Source organism: Leptonychotes weddellii, chromosome 13 (genome assembly GCF_054177405.1).
Source record: "Leptonychotes weddellii isolate Sample4059 chromosome 13, ASM5417740v2, whole genome shotgun sequence".
Taxonomy (NCBI): domain Eukaryota; kingdom Metazoa; phylum Chordata; class Mammalia; order Carnivora; family Phocidae; genus Leptonychotes; species Leptonychotes weddellii.
In genome coordinates this window covers 65,131,584-65,148,349 of record NC_138381.1, presented here as the reverse complement: position 1 = coordinate 65,148,349, position 16,766 = coordinate 65,131,584, and the positions used below count along the sequence as shown (strand labels likewise).

The 16,766-nt window shown below is 42.4% G+C and overlaps 1 protein-coding gene across 1 annotated transcript in view; it reads right to left on the bottom strand.

The window, feature by feature from the left end:
• The window catches only part of PIWIL3 (piwi like RNA-mediated gene silencing 3), a 19,273-nt gene extending 3,738 nt beyond the window's left edge, over positions 1–15,535 (bottom strand). Inside the window, exons 1-11 of the mRNA XM_081800947.1 lie at positions 15,323–15,535; positions 14,365–14,483; positions 13,639–13,719; positions 13,121–13,321; positions 11,095–11,206; positions 7,555–7,681; positions 7,229–7,346; positions 6,742–6,856; positions 2,681–2,986; positions 2,427–2,530; positions 511–581 (exon numbers count right to left, since the gene is read on the bottom strand). Coding sequence (XP_081657073.1) covers positions 511–581; positions 2,427–2,530; positions 2,681–2,986; positions 6,742–6,856; positions 7,229–7,346; positions 7,555–7,681; positions 11,095–11,206; positions 13,121–13,321; positions 13,639–13,719; positions 14,365–14,483; positions 15,323–15,535 — 1,567 coding nt within the window. The remainder of the gene's footprint in view (positions 1–510; positions 582–2,426; positions 2,531–2,680; positions 2,987–6,741; positions 6,857–7,228; positions 7,347–7,554; positions 7,682–11,094; positions 11,207–13,120; positions 13,322–13,638; positions 13,720–14,364; positions 14,484–15,322) is intronic.
• Positions 15,536–16,766: the final 1,231 nt, after the last annotated feature.

The following is a 16,766-nucleotide window of genomic DNA, read 5'->3' as shown; positions in this document are numbered from 1 at the left end:
TGTTCGTGCACAACACCCAGTGCTCCATGCAGAACGTGCCCTCCTCAATACCCACCACCAGGCCAACCCATCCTCCCACCCCCCTCCCCTCTAGAACCCTCAGTTTGTTTTTCAGAGTCCATCGTCTCTCATGGTTCGTCCACCCCTCCGATTTCCCCCGCTTCATTCCTCCCCTCCCGCTACCTTCTTCTTCTTCTTTGACCCCTGCTATTTGTAACAACTTCAACCGTGTAGCCTCTAGGACGCTGTCACCGCTTTTAAGTCTTCAGGCTAGCCCAGCATTTCCCACCAGCACCACTAGTGGAATTTTGAGCCCGCTAATTCTCCATGGTGGTGGTAGGACTGTTGCTGTGTTCTGTAGCATGCCTCGTCTCTAGCCGCTAACTAGACCCCAGTAGCACCTCCAGCCCAGCTGTGACAACCGAGAGTGTCTTTAGTCATTGCCAAATGTCCCCTGGGGGACAACTACCGGTATAGAGTCAGGCACTCCAACTTTGATGGGACACTGACCTTCCAAGCAGGCTTTCAGCCCATTCACAAGCTCCTGCCCCGATTCCTGGAAGAGGCACTGAGAGAACCACCTGTCGGGAGAAAACTCAGCCATCGGTTTCAGAAACAAGACTGAAAATATCATCATTTCGATTCTGAATTCATCTGGGACCTCTGGGGGGGGAAAAAAAATCACTCTGGGTAGCCGAGGATCCGGTTAAGGATCCATTCTTTGATGCCCTGCAGAGATTGAAGCATTGGTCTCTTCCTGTACCCCAAGGCGTCTATTAAAATTGTGAATGCACACAAACAGGAATTCGGAATGGAAGCATTCGTTACCGTTGCTCCAAATTATGCGCACTTTCACTGTGCAGGACTACTGCTGTCTCGCCCACTGGTGGACACCACGGAATAAACAGCCAGTGTTCCTGGGGATTCCTGCTTCCAGGCTCATGTCTTAAACAATGGCTCATCCATAATAATCTGCTTTGCGGGAGCCATCAGATAGTGATAGCTATCTGAGCAATATTTGTCTCCAGTTTCTAGCCCCTGTATTTCAGTTACTTCAAAGTATTACGATGACCTGACATGTAATGTGTTTGTCTGCCTGCTTCTTTTCCAGAATGTACATTCCATGAGATGCGATCATGCTTTTTGGTGCAACATTTTCACAGCTCTGTTCTCAGCATTTGAATATAGCGAGGGATCAAAAATATCTATGAACTGAATGAAAGCTTAATTTCCTTCCCGTTGTTGCAACATTCTTTTCTACCTCCCCCCCCGCCCAAACAAAAAGCAAACCAATGTTACTATATCAAAATAGAAGATGACTGGGGAAAAAAATGATGCCATTTGCGATAATAAAGATGGATCCTCCTTAAAGAATACTCTGGAATTATACCTCGTGGGCCACGATCATCAGTAAGCATAGCAGTGATCTGTGATGGTCATACATGTCCTAATGCTCAAGAAACTATAAACTGAAGAGTGTGTAAACTCATCTGAAGGCAGATTCTACTCTAACCCAGACAACAAAAGTGTGCCTGGAGCAAAGGAGAAACATGGGCTATGAAAGCATGTCTTCTTTGGCAGGTCCATTACATATAGATGTATGAAGACCAGATCCTGTACCTATAGGCTGCTGGTTATATTCCTAGGTCTGTCTTCCCCATGTGGGGCCTGAGTTCTTCCCGCTGTGTTCATGGTCCCCATGCAGAGACTCACTGATCATCAGAGCCTCTGGTGGGCAGAATTCCAGCTCTCCTAATGCTTGGAACCTGTGACTATCACATTGCCCTGTGATTTTGTCCTATGGCATGGTTGTCTTTCTAAGGAGGTTTTCCAGATGGACCTTATCTAATCTCATGAGCCCCTTGAAAAGCAGACAGTTTTCTCTGATGGCAGAAGACGAAGAGAGATTTGAAGCAGAACAAGAACTCAGTGCGACCTGGGGGAGCAGGGCATTCGAGAAGGAATGTGGATGAAACCCGAGGAGCTGAGACGGGCCTGTAGCTGGCAGCCAGCAAGGAAATGGGGATCTCTGTCCTCTGGCTACAAAAACAAACAAACAAAAGCAAATGGATTCTGCCACAAGTATGTGCACTTGGAAGAGGACCCCCAGCCTCCAGAGGGGAATGTGGCTTGGCCAACATGTGCCCGACCAGAGAGCCACATGGTGCCAGATGGCTGCCCTCCGGGCCTGTGCGCAGACACCTGAGTGTCCTCTTAAGCCTTCATATTTGTCATCATCTGGTAAGCAGCAACAGAAAAATGATACAGAGCCTTCCACATCAAATGCTTTTGGAGCATAACTTTGCCAGAAGAGGAGGAGAACACCTTGTCCGTGGACCTTGTCAACCAACACTAGTTGGGTCCACCTCTCCTGGTGGGTCTACATCTGGCTGTGATCTATACAACGTCGGCCAAAGTCCACTCACTGTGTCAATTCTTGATTGATGCTGGACACAAAGCCTGCAATCGACTTCCGCCGATGTACAATATCGTGGAAACAGTCGATACCGATGAACATCGCATTCTGTAACTGAAATTTGTAAAAAAAAGATAGTACATGGAGTTAGAACACAATAGGAGCAAAATCAAGCAATTATGTTTTCCAGATAGGTAAACAGAGTCTTAATGAATTCCACTGAACACAACTGAAATAAAGAGAAGGCAACGAAATCCAACCTACTCCTGTGTCCACCTTCCAGAGGGCACCTCCCATCTTGCAGTTCATCTGCTGGGCAAGCTTTGTCGCAATGGTCATCAGCGTCTGGGGTTTGTCTAAGGTCCGTGCGATGACACACTGGCTTGGGATCGGGCAACTGACACACAGGTATTGTTTTATGCTATCATACAGATCTTTCTTTTCACTGGACAGCACACAAACGACCTTGAAAGAAAGCAAAAGTGAGACTGTCCAGGACGCCACCACAGTGCTAGGAGAACTGGACGCCACGTCAAGGAAACTGTAGGTGGAGCACTGATAAAGCAGAGTCTATTCATTCAATCATAGCTGGTCCATGAGGGCAAAGGGTCTGGAATCCCAGTCCATTAAATAATTGTGAAGGTGACCACGTGGAAGAAGAAAGTCTGGGAGCCAGGCACAAGCAGTATGCATGAATCCCTTGAACTTGCAAAGTCCTTACGTCCTGGTTATTCTGTTTCCGGGAGTTTATCATGAAGTTAACATGGGGGAGGGTTAAAAAGCACAGACTGAAATGCACCATTCTGAGGACAGTCACCACGTACAGGCCGGACGCCATGCGAGGGGCACTTGCCAAGCGCTGTACCCGACTCAGCTCATTCTTCAATAAGCTACTGAGATCAATACTGTCCCCATTTTACCCCCAAGCAAACAAGCTCAGGAGTTCTGGGAACTGCCTGATGTACAGACAGCAGGCAAAGTTTCCAACACTCGCTCGGACCTCCAGCAGGACACGGAGCCGCGAGGAAGGGCAGTTACTGCGTGGCGGGGTTCGGACTGGGACGGGAAAATCCTCCAGGTATTGTTCTTAACATGTATGTATTATTATATGTATAATATATTATACGTTATATATTTTTACATTTTATACATTTTTAACAATGATGCTTCTAGGAAGACTTTCTGCGGCAGATATCCTCAGATTAGGGACGTTCTTTTCTCATTCTAGATGAAGTTTTTCTTTTCACATGAAGGAATGTGGAATTCTATCAAATGCATTATATGCATTTTGTTTACATTTTATCTGCAATTATTTTTCCTAAAATTTCACCACACTAACCAGTTCATTCCTTCTTTTTCTAAAAACTTGATTTCCAGTTTTCAGACTTACTGGCACCCCTGGCCCATGGTGTTCTCCTAATATTTCTTTACTCTCCAGCATGTCTCTTAATCATGAACTCTCCTTGTTCTTAATGTTGTCAAGCCTCCTTGGGACTCTCTTCTGTACTCTTGACAACATCAAGTTTTAATACTTTTGGCTTTAGATTTGTTGTTCTGCTTAGTTTCTGCTTTTTGTTATTTATTTTGTTCTACTTTATTTTGGTTCACTCTGCACTTAGTGCATTAAGATTCAGACTTCATTCCTAATGCATTCATCAAGGGCCAGAAGTCCCCTGTCATTATTAGTTTGCTGTTTTATACAGGGTTTGACTCATACTACTTATAAGGTCTAAATTACTTTTTAAAATTTCTATCGGTATTATTCTAATACAATTGCTACTTACAAGTAATTCTTTGGTTTTGGAATGTATGTGGTTTAATGACTTCTAATTGTAACGGACTGTGGTCAATGTGTGTGATAGGTAGGATACCAGTCCTTCATTATTGGTTTGGGATTTCTCCATGCCTGTTGAGATCCTTTAAAGATGAGGGCTAAACTAACTTAGAGATGTGCTTTAAAAAAAAGCCTCTCGTCTTTTGGGTACAGATTATATACACATACACACACACACATACACCCATCCCTCCCTCTTTTTATATATTTTAGTAGGTCAGTAAGTCAAGCTTTTAAATATAAGTGCAACATCTTCTAGATTCTAAATTTCTATGTGATGATTTCTGAGTTTTCTGAGAGCGGTCAGCTAATGTTGTCTCCTACAAATTCAGTTTCTGGAATAGCATGGGCCAGTCTCCTCCTAGGAAGAGCTGTTCAAGCTGATGAAAATACCAGACTGTGCCTCTTTGGGGCTCAGCCAGTCTAACAAGTTCATAAAGTTATAGGGTTAAGACAGGAGAGAAGTAGGGACCAGAGAAATGATCTCAGAAATTGTGGCCACTTTCTCCCAAAGGGTCTGGCCACCCCGCCACTGAACATGTCTGAAAGGTTGGAGACCATGAACAGACTGACGGCCTCCGAGAGAGAAAAGGACAGGAATTGGAGACAAGACCCTGCCAAGGACAGGGTACTTGAGATAGATTTTGAGTGACTACCACAAAACTGAACAGATGTGATTTATAACACTATGTATCAAGACATATCAAGTCACTATCAAATAGACACTTACCATCTGTGTTTTGGAGGACACGTGATTTTCTAAGGCAGATGTATAGGATTGGACTGTATCACTTACTTCAAGTCTAGAAAGTAAGTATATAACATCTATATTCAAAAGGTAATGAACAGTAAACATTTTATGCAGCCAATGACTCACGATATAAAACAAAACAAAATACAATGTTAAGACAGTTACTTCAGCTGAAAGGCATTTTTTAAAGATTTACTTATTCATTAAAGAGAGGGAGAGAGCAAGCCCATGTGCACATGGAGGGAGGGGCAGAGAGAGAGAGAATCTTAAGCAGAACTCCTCACTGAGCCAGAGCCTGACCTGAGCAGAAACCAAGAATCGGACGCTTAACCGACTGGGCCTCCCAGACACCCCAAAAGTTTGTTCTTTAAACAAAAATAAGTTCAATTTTTGGCTTCCTTAGCATGTATCTCAATAGCCACAAACCATACATCACAAAAGCCTATTTTACTACCTGTTACTGGAATAGACTAAACTTTGTTTACAAACTTTCAGGGTTTTGATAAAGCGACCAATTTGTCTAATTTAGTATCTTCTGATTCCACTTCCAGATAGCTAACAACCGGTTTTTAAATGGAGGTAATTGCGGGGCGCCTGGGTGGCTCAGTTGGTTAACCGACTGCCTTCGGCTCAGGTCATGATCCTGGAGTCCCGGGATCGAGTCCCACATCGGGCTCCCTGCTCGGCGGGGGGTCTGCTTCTCCCTCTGCCCCTCCCCCTCTCATGTGCTCTCTCTCATTCTCACTCTCTCAAATAAATAAAATCTTTAAAAAAATAAAAAAATAAAAAATAAATAAATAAATAAATGGAGGTAATTGCGGCTCAACTCACATTTTTGCCTCTCTCATAGAGATGCCCATGGTGGGTGTGACTCTCCGTAGACTCTGCAGAAAAGAGGAGGCTGCTCTGTAGTTTCCTGTGGGATAGAGTATTAGCCAATGATCTAGTGACTTCACCTTGAGTAAGGGTCCACTTCTTGTCTCTTTTGACCAATCTGCAAATTGTGGGTGGGAGTCAAACTGGAAGAGAGAGGATAAGATTTCCATTTAAAAATTTGTATTATAGGGCGCCTGGGTGGCTCAGTTGGTTAGGCGACTGCCTTCGGCTCAGGTCATGATCCTGGAGTCCCTGGATCGAGTCCCGCATCAGGCTCCCTGCTCAGCGGGGAGTCTGCTTCTCCCTCTGACCTTCCCCCCTCTCATGTGCTCTCTCTCAAATAAATAAATAAAATCTTTAAAAAAAATTTGTATTATATATATACATATATATATATATTATGCCTTTGCTGATCAATATATATATTGAGGAGCCTTCCCATTGCCAATCTGTGCTACTTCCTATTGAAAGGTTATCATTTTAAACTTCAGTTGTGACTGAATTTACTTATTTCTTCCTTAAGATAGAGGGGAGTAATACTGGAATTCTATCATGGGTTATTCTGGATTGTCTTGATTCTAGGTAGTTGACTCTTAAGGAAACATTTGGAAGATTGTTTTGCCATGAGAGAGGACCACAACACTAACAGAGATAAAATACAGATGCCAAGAATCCTCTATGCCAAGGATGTTCTATGCATTTTAATGGAACATCTGCTTGCTCTCTCCTAGATGAAGGACAGGTAGCCCCAGAAGAGAGAGAGCAGTGACAGGTATTGACCCGAATCAGTTCCTCCACGTTATTCATTTGACCCCAAATGACTAAATGAATAACTAAAATGGGACCATTTTGAAACCGTCTTACCGCTCGTCCTCCTTGAAAAATTCTTACTTCTTTCAAGATTCTTCCTGAGAAGGACAAGAAGCTGGCATCAAATTTCAAATCCCAGAGTTGAAGTTCCTGTTGTACCTCCTTATTTCTGAAAGGAAAAATATTTTCACAGGATCAAACCTCCTTCAAGGAAATAAGCAAAAGTAATGATCCATTTGCAAAATTCCCCTCTAACCTAAGATGCCTTGTTGTTGGTTCTCTGTGCTGACATGTTGCAGAGAAGGTCCCTAGTACTCTGAAACCACGTCTTTGCTCTCACATCTGCGCTTAGGATCTTTCTAGTTCTTTCTCTCCCTCCAGCCCTCCCCAAACTTTGCACTGACAGAACAAATAGAGTTGTTCCCCCAAGAGGTCATTTTCTTCCAACCTGTCGTTTTTTAGTTGGAGTATCTGAGATGCCAAGAGTTCTGCACAGGTCTCAACTTCAGGAGACACACACACACACACAAACAGCACTTACGTCTGTATAGCGTTCATAAATTTTTGTAATTCATGCTGCCTTTTTTCTGGATCCAACCTCATATGAAGAGCCAGGTCTCTCATCACCCTGTAATTTTTGCGCAGATCATCTGTTAGACCTTTGAAAGAAATTAAAAAGATATTGCTCAACAAGCAAGAATAGATTTATACATGAGAGGCCTTGGTTTTATCTGGAAGAGGAAGAGCCAACGGAGAGAACGCGGCTCTGGGTCACACGGAGTACCGTGGAAAGCGTGTACCTCTACGTCATAAAATCTGGGGATGAAGGGGGTGGTCTTCTGTGAAGGATGCATGAATCTGCTGTACCTGTCAGGTTGCACAGTTGAGGAACCAGGAGTACAGGCTTACGGGGTGTGTCCTGCTGGCTCTTTTTCCATTTGCCTTTGCTGATCAAGAGTGGCTGATTCAGCTCAGTGACCGCTTGATCATATCGCTGCTCAAAAGAAGCAAGAACGAAACACTGGCGTGACTATCACCCAAGCCCTAGTAAAGTCACATAAATAGGTACAACAGTGCATTTTTGGATCACCAACAGAGGCCCAGGGGATGTGCTGGGGATACTGTTTCCCCAGGTTTAAGAACGCATTAAAGATATTCTTCATGTTCTCTTAATTTAGATGTCCTGGGAATGGCCTCTTTTTTTCCTATAACACACGGGGCCGAGGAGAACGGGACCCACAAACATATTGGGCTCACTGTACGAGCCTTCTTTGACTTCATATGGGTAGATGTGGGACCAACTCTTGGAATATGTATTTCTCACTACAGTACTGTCTTAAAAATTCTTAACTCATAATCGAGAACTTGCAGGGGGATTCCCAAACTGACGGGGGACAACAAACCCGGTCACTTTTTGGAGCTGCCTTACCACAGCTATGCCAAACACGCCTCCTCTGTCATTTCCCCTAAACTCTTCCAGCGGGAAAAGGCATGTGCCAAGACATCCTATCCAGAAGGTCCTATCCCTAGGCTCCAATTCCTGTACGACAAAGTGCCTTTACTCTCCAACACAAAGTGATGATTTGTCATAGATCCTTTCATGCTGATCAGTGAGGTCCTCATCGGCAATCAGTTAGCCACAGGAATTCTGGTAGGATCTGTCTATTAAGCACCTCGAGAAAGTCAAAGGAGTTCCTGAGACAAGAAGACTTCAAATCCAGTGTTCATGGCTCTTTTCCCCTTGAGCTGAACTACTACTTTTTTTAATTCTCATGATCTTGTTGCAGACCATGTACATTTTTCTTCCTTAAAGTGGTCTGTAGTTATTTGAAAGGCAGCTGGGATTCACCCCCATTATCCTGGTTCTAGAGTCTTCAGGCAGAAGCTTGTACGGGTAGATGTATATACATGTGTGCAGAATCATAGTGTCATTTTAGGGCCTCAACCACCACTCCTACCACCCAGTCTAGCAAAGCCTTTGTACGAGCTATTCTTCCTGTTGAGAACTTCGGGAAGCACACTACTTATTTCTCACAGCTGTCCTGTGACATCCTAGAAGGCTCTCCCGCAGCATTAACTTCTGCATCTAAATAGGAGTTCTGTTGTCCCACTTTGCATTATTACGAAAACTTCTTTGAAAGCCAGGATTGTACTTCTAAGGGCTCATCTATGGATCCTGGGACTCTTCTAGGTCTCATGACAACACAACTACGTTGCCATCTATTATTAGACTGGGTTCTCACCAGGGCCTCCCGAGACTACCCAAGTCATTTCAATTATTTCAGCTCATCAGTTTTGCTCAAGTAAACCTGCTGAAATCATGGCCTTATATTTCTTTTACATCCAAGGCTCCTCCTATCAACACATGCCAAGAAGGTAGTTTGCTTTCATGTAAATGCTCTTTCAAATTATTCCCAAATCTACTGCTCTGTGATGCCAGCATGTGTGAACTATTATATATTACATATATAATATATGAACTATTATATATTATATAAATATATATTATATATAACTAATATACAACATATAGATGAACTTTTATGTACTAGTCATGGTGTAAGATGTAAGAGATACCATAAGGAACAAAACCAACATTGTCCTGCCCCGGGGGAACTCCATCTACTGGCAACGGGAGAGATTCATAATCACTCAAATACAGAATTACAAATTTGGATGGATGCTCTGAAATGCAAGGGGCACAACAGGATGGGGGGAGGTGGCCACAAAGGCCTTGAGGCTGAAGGCTGGTGTGAGGAGGCTGGGGGGTGCAGATGATGTTGGGATACCCAACATGGCTCTTCTCAGTCAATGACCTTTGAGGTGAAATGTGGAGAATGAACAAACATCAGCCTGATATCCCTGTCTGCAACTCCATCAGAGCCTACTGTCAACCCAGCAATCCCCAAACCAGCTCCTCACACAGACTCTCCCCTTGCAGTAAATGACGCCAGCCTCCACTCACTTCCTCAGATAAAGCCAGAGTCTACTCTTACTGTCTCTCACTACATCTGAGCTATCGGTAAGTCCTGCCCATTTGCACCTACCCTCTCCCACTCTAATCCAGGTTACCATGATCACGGACCTAAACGGACTTAACCACCTCCCTACTGGTGTCCCTGCCTCCCTTTTTACCCACAGACAGCCCATTCCCTGTACATTAGACACACATCTGTAAAATAAGATACATCGCTTCGTCCATCTGTATATCTGACAATAAAATCCGATTTGTCCAGGTAGACAGGACTTTATACAACGTGGCCCCCACCTCATCCTCTGACTTCATATCCTACAACCCATACATGTCCCGTCCATAACCATGTTTACTTCTTGACAGAACACTCTAGCCTCATTTGGGATCTGGGCATGGCAGCCCCATCCTGGAAGTGGGGTCTCTTCTCTCCTCCCCAATCTGCGCACAGCTTGCTCCTTTCTGACATTCACACACCAGCTCCTCAGAGACTTCTAGGACCAGCAGTCTGAGCCACCAGACATTCTCCACAATACCTCTTAATTATCTGCATATATCCCTCAATATAGGTTTTCTTCTTGTCTGCCAGCTCTCTTCCTGCCACAAGGATGCAAGTTCCTTAAGAACAGAGAACGCAGTGGTCTTACCAATGTATATCCAAGATGTGGCATGGCCCTCATTACATGCTCTTGGGATTGAACGAACAAGCACCTAGTATGGAGCACAAGTGGGGATGATGCTGTACTAGCATCATCCCCTTGGAGGGATGTCACAGGGCTCTGTGTAGCCTCAGTGCTTCCAAGTAACTAGATTTTGCATTCCTAAGAGAAAAATACAAGCTGTTCTTTTTAACTATAAGCTCTTTCCATTTGCAGCAAATACCTGTAATTCCTTGAATTCTTTCTGTTATCTGCCAAAGCTAGAAAACCAACCTCATCAATTTGTGTATCTTTGTTCACTAAGCTAAGTTTACTTATTTCTTTGTGAACCAAGATTGAGGAATTCAGGAGTTAGGAGATTTAGCACAGAAGTGACATCAATTCAGATGGTAATTGGTCTTTTTCTTCTTTTTGAACCACGTTCTATAGGGCTGAAACTTCTATGTAAGGCAAAGTGTTCGTATCTGAAGTCTTGACATTTTATTTTCTAGCCAATAATCCAGCATTATAAAACTACCATAGCCACTTCTAAGACTTACTGGAGAGGTCATATTGGAGCCATTCTAATTGTATGACATTACCCTCTATACGAGGCGCTCTAATACATGGAAAACAGGTACAAGTCAAGTTATAATAACCCCAAAGAGAAATTTTATAATATATGTACTTATTATATACAAGATTATGACTCATTCTGTAACAAAGTTATGCATACATTATTACGAGACATATTTGAATAAGAAAAAAAAGATTTAGATACACTGAAAGATTTCTTACCGTCTTGTAGTACTCTACGAAGGTGATTTCAGCCCCATCTGATGTTTTAAATGTAGTTCTGGGAGTCTCCTCCCAATCAATATCATCCACCCTATAGGTTTTGTTGTTAAATCTGTGGAATAGTCACAACATATGGTATTATTCCTAACGTATTCATTGCATGGATCATACAAGAAACAAGAGGCTTTAAATCCTACAAGTAATTACAGGATCTATCTGCTTTATTATATGTATAGCCTATATTTATTAATCTTCGTATATTCACCTTTCAACACAACCCAAAGTAATACCACAACCACGAGCAGTCACTTCTCATTTCCACTAAACTCCCCCAGTCCTTAGGCAACCACCAGTTTAGTGTCCATCCCTACACATTTGCCTACCCATCCTATTTCACATGAATTGAATCATACAATACATGGCCCTTCCTGACTGCCCTCTTGCACTTAGCCTAATGTCTTTCAAGGTTCATCCCTGCTGTAGCATGTTCTGTCACTTAATTTTTATTGCCCAATAATACATTTTATAGATATAGTACATTTATTTATCCATCTATCAGTTGATGAACATTCAAGTTGTTTACACTTTTGAGCTATTATGAATAAGGATGTTATGGACATTCATGTACCAATTTTGGCAGACATAGGTTTTCATTTCTTTTAGGTATATAACCAGGAAGAGAATTGCTGGATCTTATGGTCACACTATGTTTAGCATGTTGAGAAAGTGCCATACTGTCTTCCAAAGAGACCATACCATTTCACATTTATACCAGCAGGTTTGAGGGTTGGTTCCGATTTTTTTCCACATCCTTGTCAACACTTAATATCCACCTTTTTTATTTTAGCCATCCTAGGGGAGTATGAAGTGTTATTTCACTGTGGTTTTACTTTGCACTTCCCTGATAGCTAATAATGTTAGTATCATTTCATGTGATTATTGGTCATTTGCATATTTTCTTCAGAGAAATGTCTATTCAGATCCTTTGCCCATTTTTTAAAAGCTGGGTTGTCTTTTGACTTGCACGTGTTCTCTACATATATAGATGCAAGTTGCTTATGAGATAGGTGATTTGCAAATGTTTTCTCTCATTCTGTCTATTGTTTTTCACTTCTGACTTTGAAGAATGAACATTTTTAATTTGATGATGTCCAATTTATATTTTTTCATCCCTTCTCTGTTGGTGTCTTATAAGATTTTGCCTCACCCAAAGTCGAGATTTACTCCTATAATTTCTTCTAAGAATTTTATACTTTTAACTCTTACACCTTTAGGTCTATTTCTAGTTAATTTTGGAGTTAAATTGGAGTTAATTTTGTATATTGTGTCAGGAAGGCCCAGGTGGATATCCAGTGGTCCCAGCAACATTTGCTGAAAAGAGTATTCCCTCCCTAATTAAACTGTCTTGACACTCTTGTTGAAAATCAACTGACTATAAACGTGAGGGTTAACTCTGCGATTCTCAATTCTATTCCATCAATTTTTATGTCTGTCCTCATGCCACTGTCTTGATTACTAGAGCTTTATAGTAAGTTTTGAAATCGGGAAGCAGGAGTCCTCAACTTTACTCTTATGATGTTGGCTAAGCAACTTTAAGTCCACACTCTTCTCAACTTAAAATATCTGGTCTAAAGGGAGAGTAACAATAGAAAACTTCTTTCAAGGGGAAATTTGCTCATGGATTATAATTAAGCCCTGATTTTTTAAAAAATAGACACAAAGTGAAAGAAATTTGGAAGGAACATATTCTGTTACTGCAAGAGAGGGTTCAGAGCAGATGACTGGATCAGCATTAGGAATTCAAGAACAGTGAAGTCTACAACCAAACTGTATCCCTCTCTCGTGCTGTAGAACCAGATGAGAAAAGCACGGATGGTTCTGGCCATTGCCGTGCTAGGTCTGCTTCTGAACTTTAACACAGGGTGATTTGAAGTCTATGGGAACACCTCTTATTGGGGGGTGGGGGGTGGGGAGAAGATATCAAAGTGATGGGATAGGTTGTTTTTTTTTTTTAAAGCAGACTTACATTGTAGAAACAATTGATCCAACTAATTGTTTAGAAACTTGCTCCCGAAGATCTTGCTTTGCAGGGAAGCCATCACGAAGAGCCGATATTAAATCATAAGCTGTTTGCATTCGAACCAGTTTATGGTTCACATCAGCACAGAGGGTAATGCTGGTTTCATACTCAAGAATAGAAGTAACATATCCAGGCCAGATTACCAGGCTGCAAATAGAACACATTAGAAGTGAGTATCAAACTCCAAGCTCTGAACAAAGAAGTGCCACAGGGCTGGCAGTCAGGGTCTAAAATTGGTGCTTAGAAGTCAAGTAAGAATGCTCTTTTGAACACCCTTTCCAATAGATACTTACCTGATGTGCTAGTTTTATTATCTTTGTTAAACCTTTTTTATTACCACCCACAGGATCACACACATTTATACACATACATATATATATATCTGTATGTATACCTGTGAGAATCTATAGGATGTAGGTGTATAAATTATAAACATTATGTGAAACTTTCTACTTTATACCAACTTATGATCGCTGAACTCAGTGGCCTCACGCTTGTTATAATAGTTGCGACCAACTTGCTCCAGTTCCATCATCTTCAAAATTCTAGAAATTGGAAAAATAGATTTTGTTGAAAGTACCATAAATATTGTTAAGCATTTAGTAACACACATGAAGATACATTAGGGGGAAAAATTATATGCCAGCAACTTTGTCTTACAAATAATTAACAGGAAGTGCCTGGTACAAGTAAATTACATTGTGAGGTAGATATTAAGGTTCATTTAACCTCTGTTTTCCCCTACTTTCCATAACATACAACAAACTGTCATGGAAAGGCCATTAGAATGTCCTCCATTCCTAGAAATGAACCAAAACAGCTTTTGCAGAGTATGTGCCTCCAATTTTACTTCTGAGTATCTGTCCATCGCTGTGAACATAGAAAACAAGTGAATTTGCTCCAGGGAGAAATATGCATAGATGTGCATAGTTGATGTCTGTTCCTCCTTCTAGACAGGAACCAGGCATGGGATGTGGAGGTAGACAGGGAGAACAACACTGGGGAGAAGCCACAGAACTTAGACATGTCTAGGTGAGGTTCAAGTGCCACTTCATCTCCAAGATCCTTTGCTTTCCCAGAACGAGGAGGTGTGAAGAACACAAAATTCTAGGAGCAAACGTCTATGTTCAGTACCACTGACACACCAACACACAACTAAATCTCAAGGAAATGAAATCTTACGAACACACCTTCTAAAGAGAATGTTGTAATAGCGTAAACAGTCCGGCGAGGTGGGCATGAGTTCACTGGTGAATTCAATGGTCACCTTCACAACCTGTTTTTTCAACAGGCTGACCAGTTCCATTTTCTGAGATAAAGAAAAACAAACAAAAAGGTCTAGTAGTCCTTCCAAGGATAGTAAGCTCATTATTGGACCACAAATCAACAGGTCACTTGGGTATCCAACACATGAGCACGGCAGGAGCCATCTTGCCCCCAGAGACACATGCAGGGAGAAGATAGGATTTATGAGACCAAAGTAAAGAGTCAGAATTAAACATTTTTGGTTACTTTTTTTTTTTTTTTTTTTTTACTTAAACAAGCTCCTGTAAATTATTCATTTGGTAAATATAGAAGTTTACTGAAGAAAATATTAAGTTCTTCTAAAATTTTTTTTTGCTGAAGTTTTAGAGAGAGCAAGAGATAAAGACTAAATTATTCAGTACTTCAGCATTTGAGCCATATTTGCCATTGAAAAGGTAAAAAAAAATTACATGTATATATTGCTCTCAAATTCATTGTAAGCACTGAAATGAGGCATGAAGGAACATCAGTGATAACGACATATGGCATATGGGTTTTGTTACAAGGCCTATGGGCAAAAGATCTTCAGGCGGTCTCCTCAAACCATCGTACAAAAATGGTATATTTGCTCTACTACAGTGAAAATATGAGAGAAAGAACAAACGTCAAGAAAGTATCCAGGGTGCCTAGATGGCTCAGTCGGTTAAGTGTCCACCTTTGGCTCAGGACATGATCTCAGGGTCCTGGGATCTAGCCCCACAGCGGGCTCACTGCTCAGCGGGGAGTCTGCTTCTCCCTCTCCCTCTGCTCCACACGCCTGCTCACTCACTCTCTCTTTCTCTCACCCCCCTCAAATAAATAAAATCTTAAAAAAAAAGAAAATGTCCAATAACAGTACTTAACTGGTGATAGTAGTTTGTGAGGTAATAATAAAGAGCTTCCATCAAATATATGACACTTTCCAATTAATGCTTTATGCTGCAAAAGCAGTTCTGTACGAACTTTTCCATCCTCAATGTCTGGCATGTAGTCAATGTTGTACTTATATGTGACCTGCTGGGGGCGAGATGTCACTCGGAAATGGTTTGTGAATAGCTTTACGGGTCTACCCTGCATGCCTGCAAAAATGGAGTCACATGTTAATAATGAAACAAGCTGACCAACCACACCCAAAACAACATGGACATCCCGATACTGAGAGCCAAAGTTAGGCCAAACCAGGACATTAACTACCAAACAAACATTTATATACACCTGGTGTCCAGACTGCGTACCATCCATTTAGATGGGTCCTACGTAAGCATACATTGAGAGTTAAAATAGAAGATTAAAATGTTTAACAATAATGAGATCAAAAGCAAAATCTCTAACACAAGGCTTCGGGGGGGGGGGAAGGGTGAGTGGGGAGCCATAATGTAATAATGTAAACACTGTAATAATGTTTAGTTAAAAAAAAAAAAAAAATCTCAGTGGGTCCAAAGAGCTGGGTCATTCTATTTTAGTGGCTCTAAAAGGAAAAGAGAAAAATGAAGAGTCCATCTGGACTCTAAAATAGGTCTTTGTTTCTGCAAAAGTGGGTGCTACCACAACAACCAGAACAGATAGGAGGGTACCTCCCCTCACAGCGATAGGATGAAGCCTCAGACCCACTCTTAAACACAAACCAGATCGAGGAGGGGAAAAGATGGCGGAGGAGTAGGGGACCCTATTCCAACTGGTCCCCGGAATTGAGCTGGATATCTACCAGACCACTCTGAACACCCACGAATTCAGCCTGAGATGTAAGAAGATCCGGATCTCTACACAGAGAATATCTACGCAGACGATTGGTTTCGAGGTACAAAGCAGGGAGCCATGATTCCGTGGGCAGATATCAGAGGATAAACAGCAGCAGGGGATCCTACACCGCCAGTGAGCGACAGCCTCCTGCGCTGGGGATGGGGCACAGACTTGCAGATCGGTAGCGGCGGGGCAAGGACTTTAGGGCAGCCCCCGGGATGGAAACCCGGTGCAGCAGGGTCACACAGGCGAACTGGGAGTGGCTGGTGGTTTTAGAAGCACAAAGGGCAGGGATGTGCCCTGACCTGGAGGAAGGACTGGGAGCGCTGCTGAGGGGCGCACAACCCAGGACGCTGCAGTTTATAGCAGCACAGACAGAAATGGAGATAGTGTGGTCTGGAGAGCTCACTGAAGAACAGACTGAGATCTCTCTGCTCTGAGGCAGACGGTTGGAAATGGTCCCTTCTGCTCTGACTCTCGGAAGAGACGTGGAAAGCCGTCAAGGAAAGCCGCCAGAGAACAAAAGCCCCCCAAAAACGGTTCCCACTGAGCCCATCACCCGCCATGG